Source organism: Euprymna scolopes, chromosome 45, assembly GCF_053919585.1.
Source record: "Euprymna scolopes isolate OS-2025 chromosome 45, ASM5391958v1, whole genome shotgun sequence".
Classification (NCBI taxonomy): Eukaryota; Metazoa; Mollusca; class Cephalopoda; order Sepiida; family Sepiolidae; genus Euprymna; species Euprymna scolopes.
In genome coordinates this window covers 2644848-2652347 of record NC_136526.1, presented here as the reverse complement: position 1 = coordinate 2652347, position 7500 = coordinate 2644848, and the positions used below count along the sequence as shown (strand labels likewise).

The window sequence follows — 7500 nt, the reverse complement described above, 5'->3', positions numbered from 1 at the left end:
TTAGCAAATTGTCTTCAAAACCTGTTTTCATTAATAATTAATTTTATACCTTATCGTTTTTAGTCGTTTTTGGATGTGTTCATTACTGTTACATGACACTTATTAACCCCTTTATGACCTGGTTAAACTAATTCGTTCAGTCGTAAATAAATGAATAAAACGGCATAAATAAAGTTGGAATTGATTTAAATACGCCTTGTACGTATTAGTTCAATATCTGGATAGATGCCAGATACCTCCAGATTGCAACTGTCCATTGCTTACATTCGGTATGTCGCCATTTGTCTCAGAGAATGGAGGATTTCGTTTGTTGTCAGAAACGCATTTTTTTCAAGCACTATTAATAATTAAGTTAAGTTTATGAAATGCAAAAATTCTCAGTTGTAGTTTAACTATTGAACTTCATAATTTTTCCAGTTTAAAGACAATCATAGAATCATTACACTCTAAACTAACTAAAATTAACATTTTTTTTTAATCATCTACATCATAATTCAGATCATAAAATTGATAATTATTTTTTAATCAACTACATCATAATCCAAAACAAAGACTCATCTGGAAAAAGTGAATCAAAATATGTTGACTTAAAATTGTACATAACATTAAATCAAATATGCCTAGATGAAGGAATGCTGCCTAAATATACACACACACACACACACACACACATAATGTAGCAAAATGGTAATTAGTAAAAACTTTAAAAAGTGCTCAATACTATTGCAGAGCAAATATATATTTTTTTATTAACGTTTCATCTGCTTAGTTACACATGTTTTGTTACCGAATCATATCAACAATCCAGTAACTTCAGACTTTACAAAAATCTGAGTTCTGTAAAGTCTGATGAAGTCACTGGATCATTGATACGATTCGGTAACCGAAATATGTGTAACTAAGCAAATGAAACTGTAATATATATATATACATATTCTTAGATGAAGGAATGCTGCCTAAATACACACACACACATATATATATATATATATATATAGATATATATATATATATATATATATATAAGAGGGAAAGATAGTTTGCTTGAAGCATTGCTGGTAAATATATAAGAAAGGGTATAAGAAAGTTATAGCAATGCAGGGAACCAGGTGTTATAAAATGATACAATGTATGTACAAAAATGGACAAAGGGAAGTAGGTCGTTTTATAGCTTGTTTAAGATAAAAAAAATAATTTTTTAAACCAGCAAGCTCTGCAAGGCCCTCTTTCATCTATCCATTTTTGTCCAGACATCATACCAATTTCAACATCTGGTTCCCTTGCATTGCTATAGCCTTCTTATATTCTTACACACACACACGAAATTTTTTTTTTCAATTATATTACACTATTTATACCAATCCTTTAATTTATGTAACTCAATATAATTACAGAGCATATAACAAACAAATAACAAAAGTCTATATTCCAAATTTCATTATGTTGACCATCTTACAATTTATTCCTTCAAGTACTTTAACATGCACAATTCTGTACAGCAGCTGTTTCGTAGCGCAAAATCATTCACTTAATTATTATATCAATCAGTGAATTTATTCTGCCCTTAACCCATCAGAAAAAAAAAAAGCAGCTATCAAATTTTTTAACAGAAAATTAAATGCACCACGCATGATTACAAAATTCGAAAATTGGGAGGGAAGTTGTAATAAGCTTCTTTTTTTTATTATTATTTTTTTACGACATGTTTGAATTTTCAAGTAAAGTCACTAAAGATTTTAATTTCCGTATTAATAAATTTTATTCATTTTGATATGCATAAAAAAAAAACTTTTATATACATAATTTTTTTTTGTTTTTTAAATTATTTTTTTGCAATACATAAAAAAAATTTTTTATTCAATATACATTAATAAAAAAAATATATTTTTATTAATGTATATAGAATAATAAAAAAAAATTTGTTATTCGATATACATTCATAAAACATATTTTTTTATTAATGTATATTGAATTAAAAAAAAAAAATTTTTATTATTCAATATACATTAATAAAAAAAATTTTTTTTTTTTAATAAAAAAATAGCTTTTTTTTATTAAGGGTATACATTATTTTTTTTTATTAAGGGTATACTTTATTAAAAAAATATATATTTTTTTAATAAAGAAAATTTTTTTTTTTATTAATGTATACCAAAGTGATTTTATTTAAAAATCATAAAATGGTGTCACAAGAAAAAAATAAAAAAGTAATTGCAACTTCTCTTCCAATTTTCAGATTTTACAGTCATGCCCTTATGCATTTATTTTTGTTTAATGAATTGATAGTTGCTTTTTCTTTGACGTCAAGAATTGTACATGTCAACATACTTAAAGGAATAAATTGTAAGATGGACAACATCTTGAAATTTGAAATATAAGCTTTTATTCATTTCCTGGCTATATATATATATATATATATATATATATATATATATATATATACGGAGAGTGGGAAAGATATATATATATATATATATTATAAAAATGAAGAATATAGAGATGAATGATCAATCAACCACATGAATGATTTCCTTTCCCCTTTCCTTTTTTTTTTTCTTTCTTTCTTTTCTTTGAGAAGGGATCACAAAGGACCCAGCAAAGTGAAGAGTCACGAGGTAACGCCTTTCGTCAATCCAGCGTGTCAAACAGGTCAAACAGGCGCTTCAGATGATCGGGAAGCTCATTGAGCTTTCCCCGGAGCTTTATCTCGAGCAAGTGTGTATCGTAGATGGCGGCAAGGTCTTCGAGGCAGACCCCCAACCAGTCCCCGGACCCAGGGAGGAACGTGCTCTGCGAGGCCTCTGCGATCGAGTCACTTCCGAGCTGACTACACATCACCTGGCTCTCATCCCCCATCGAGTCATTGGGTCGCCGCTGCTTGTATTTGGACAGCCAGGCCACATACGGCAACTGCGACACAGACAGATAGCTTCGGATGAGATGGAACACAAAGCAACTATATTTCTCCAGTTGGGCAAACGTTAATTTAGGAACGTACTCCATGTTGGCAGGGTAGGCAGTCAAAATGTTTGTGTCTGTTTAAAAGACAAAAGAAGAAAAAATATATATATTCAAATGTGAAAATATGTTAGTTTGGTTGTTTCGTTTGATGACAAAAATATATATACAAATGTTAAAATATGTTAGTTTGGTTGTTTCGCTTGATGATATAAATATATGCATTAAAATGTGAAAATATGTTAGTTTGGTTGTTTCGTTTGATGATATAAATATATATACAAATGTTAAATTATGTTAGTTTGGTTGTTTCGCTTGATGACAAAAATATATATACAAATGTGAAAATATGTTAGTTTGGTTGTTTTGTTTGATGATATAAATATATATACAAATGTGAAAATATGTTAGTTTGGTTGTTTCGTTTGATGACAAAAATATATATACAAATGTTAAATTATGTTAGTTTGGTTGTTTTGTTTGATGATATAAATATATATACAAATGTTAAATTATGTTAGTTTGGTTGTTTCGTTTGATGACAAAAATATATATACAAATGTTAAATTATGTTAGTTTGGTTGTTTTGTTTGATGATATAAATATATATACAAATGTTAAATTATGTTAGTTTGGTTGTTTCGTTTGATGATATAAATATATATACAAATGTTAAATTATGTTAGTTTGGTTGTTTCGTTTGATGATATAAATATATATACAAATGTTAAATTATGTTAGTTTGGTTGTTTCGTTTGATGACAAAAATATATATACAAATGTTAAATTATGTTAGTTTGGTTGTTTTGTTTGATGATATAAATATATATACAAATGTTAAATTATGTTAGTTTGGTTGTTTCGTTTGATGATATAAATATATATACAAATGTGAAAATATGTTAGTTTGGTTGTTTCGTTTGATGACAAAAATAGATATACAAATGTTAAATTATGTTAGTTTGGTTGTTTCGTTTGATGATATAAATATATATACAAATGTTAAATTATGTTAGTTTGGTTGTTTCGTTTGATGATATAAATATATATACAAATGTTAAATTATGTTAGTTTGGTTGTTTTGTTTGATGATATAAATATATATACAAATGTGAAAATATGTTAGTTTGGTTGTTTCGTTTGATGACAAAAATATATATACAAATGTGAAAATATGTTAGTTTGGTTGTTTCGTTTGATGACAAAAATATATATACAAATGTTAAATTATGTTAGTTTGGTTGTTTCGTTTGATGACATAAATATATATACAAATGTGAAAATATGTTAGTTTGGTTGTTTCGTTTGATGATATAAATATATATACAAATGTTAAATTATGTTAGTTTGGTTGTTTCGTTTGATGATATAAATATATATACAAATGTTAAATTATGTTAGTTTGGTTGTTTTGTTTGATGATATAAATATATATACAAATGTGAAAATATGTTAGTTTGGTTGTTTCGTTTGATGACAAAAATATATATACAAATGTGAAAATATGTTAGTTTGGTTGTTTCGTTTGATGACAAAAATATATATACAAATGTTAAATTATGTTAGTTTGGTTGTTTTGTTTGATGATATAAATATATATACAAATGTTAAATTATGTTAGTTTGGTTGTTTCGTTTGATGACAAAAATATATATACAAATGTTAAATTATGTTAGTTTGGTTGTTTTGTTTGATGATATAAATATATATACAAATGTTAAATTATGTTAGTTTGGTTGTTTCGTTTGATGATATAAATATATATACAAATGTTAAATTATGTTAGTTTGGTTGTTTCGTTTGATGATATAAATATATATACAAATGTGAAAATATGTTAGTTTGGTTGTTTCGTTTGATGACAAAAATATATATACAAATGTTAAATTATGTTAGTTTGGTTGTTTCGTTTGATGATATAAATATATATACAAATGTTAAATTATGTTAGTTTGGTTGTTTCGTTTGATGATATAAATATATATACAAATGTTAAATTATGTTAGTTTGGTTGTTTCGTTTGATGACAAAAATATATATACAAATGTTAAATTATGTTAGTTTGGTTGTTTTGTTTGATGATATAAATATATATACAAATGTGAAAATATGTTAGTTTGGTTGTTTCGTTTGATGACAAAAATATATATACAAATGTGAAAATATGTTAGTTTGGTTGTTTCGCTTGATGACAAAAATATATATACAAATGTTAAATTATGTTAGTTTGGTTGTTTTGTTTGATGATATAAATATATATACAAATGTTAAATTATGTTAGTTTGGTTGTTTCGTTTGATGATATAAATATATATACAAATGTGAAAATATGTTAGTTTGGTTGTTTCGTTTGATGACATAAATATATATACAAATGTTAAATTATGTTAGTTTGGTTGTTTCGTTTGATGACAAAAATATATATACAAATGTTAAATTATGTTAGTTTGGTTGTTTCGTTTGATGACAAAAATATATATACAAATGTTCAATTATGTTAGTTTGGTTGTTTTGTTTGATGATATAAATATATATACAAATGTGAAAATATGTTAGTTTGGTTGTTTCGCTTGATGATATAAATATATGCATTCAAATGTGAAAATATGTTAGTTTGGTTGTTTCGTTTGATGATATAAATATATATACAAATGTTAAATTATGTTAGTTTGGTTGTTTCGTTTGATGACAAAAATATATATACAAATGTTAAATTATGTTAGTTTGGTTGTTTTGTTTGATGATATAAATATATATACAAATGTGAAAATATGTTAGTTTGGTTGTTTCGTTTGATGACAAAAATATATATACAAATGTTAAATTATGTTAGTTTGGTTGTTTTGTTTGATGATATAAATATATATACAAATGTGAAAATATGTTAGTTTGGTTGTTTCGTTTGATGACAAAAATATATACAAATGTGAAAATATGTTAGTTTGGTTGTTTCGTTTGATGATATAAATATATATACAAATGTTAAATTATGTTAGTTTGGTTGTTTTGTTTGATGATATAAATATATATACAAATGTTAAATTATGTTAGTTTGGTTGTTTCGTTTGATGACAAAAATATATATACAAATGTTAAAATATGTTAGTTTGGTTGTTTCGTTTGATGACAAAAATATATATACAAATGTGAAAATATGTTAGTTTGGTTGTTTCGTTTGATGACAAAAATATATATACAAATGTGAAAATAGGTTAGTTTGGTTGTTTCGTTTGATGACAAAAATATATATACAAATGTTAAATTATGTTAGTTTGGTTGTTTTGTTTGATGATATAAATATATATACAAATGTGAAAATATGTTAGTTTGGTTGTTTCGTTTGATGACAAAAATATATATACAAATGTGAAAATATGTTAGTTTGGTTGTTTTGTTTGATGATATAAATATATATACAAATGTGAAAATATGTTAGTTTGGTTGTTTCGCTTGATGACAAAAATATATATACAAATGTGAAAATATGTTAGTTTGGTTGTTTCGTTTGATGATAAAAATATATATACAAATGTGAAAATATGTTAGTTTGGTTGTTTCGTTTGATGACAAAAATATATATACAAATGTGAAAATATGTTAGTTTGGTTGTTTCGCTTGATGATATAAATATATATACAAATGTGAAAATATGTTAGTTTGGTTGTTTCGTTTGATGATATAAATATATATACAAATGTGAAAATATGTTAGTTTGGTTGTTTCGCTTGATGATATAAATATATATACAAATGTTAAATTATGTTAGTTTGGTTGTTTCGTTTGATGATATAAATATATATACAAATGTGAAAATATGTTAGTTTGGTTGTTTCGTTTGATGATATAAATATATATACAAATGTGAAAATATGTTAGTTTGGTTGTTTCGTTTGATGATATAAATATATATACAAATGTGAAAATATGTTAGTTTGGTTGTTTCGTTTGATGATATAAATATATATACAAATGTGAAAATATGTTAGTTTGGTTGTTTCGTTTGATGATATAAATATATATACAAATGTGAAAATATGTTAGTTTGGTTGTTTCGTTTGATGATATAAATATATATACAAATGTGAAAATATGTTAGTTTGGTTGTTTCGTTTGATGATATAAATATATATACAAATGTGAAAATATGTTAGTTTGGTTGTTTCGTTTGATGACAAAAATATATATACAAATGTGAAAATATGTTAGTTTGGTTGTTTCGCTTGATGATATAAATATATATACAAATGTGAAAATATGTTAGTTTGGTTGTTTCGTTTGATGACAAAAATATATATACAAATGTGAAAATATGTTAGTTTGGTTGTTTCGTTTGATGACAAAAATATATATACAAATGTGAAAATATGTTAGTTTGGTTGTTTCGTTTGATGATATAAATATATATACAAATGTGAAAATATGTTAGTTTGGTTGTTTCGCTTGATGACAAAAATATATATACAAATGTGAAAATATGTTAGTTTGGTTGTTTCGTTTGATGATATAAATATATATACAAATGTGAAAATATGTTAGTTTGGT

At 24.7% G+C, this 7500-nt stretch overlaps 1 protein-coding gene across 2 annotated transcripts in view; it reads right to left on the bottom strand.

Moving 5' to 3' along the window:
* Window positions 1–2496: 2496 nt before the first annotated feature.
* Window positions 2497–7500, bottom strand: part of LOC145269130 (uncharacterized) — a 267872-nt gene continuing 262868 nt past the window's right edge. For both annotated transcript variants that reach the window (XM_080124733.1, XM_080124734.1), the window contains exon 20: window positions 2497–3035. In XM_080124733.1, coding sequence (XP_079980859.1) covers window positions 2629–3035 — 407 coding nt within the window. In that variant the 3' untranslated portion in view covers window positions 2497–2628. The remainder of the gene's footprint in view (window positions 3036–7500) is intronic.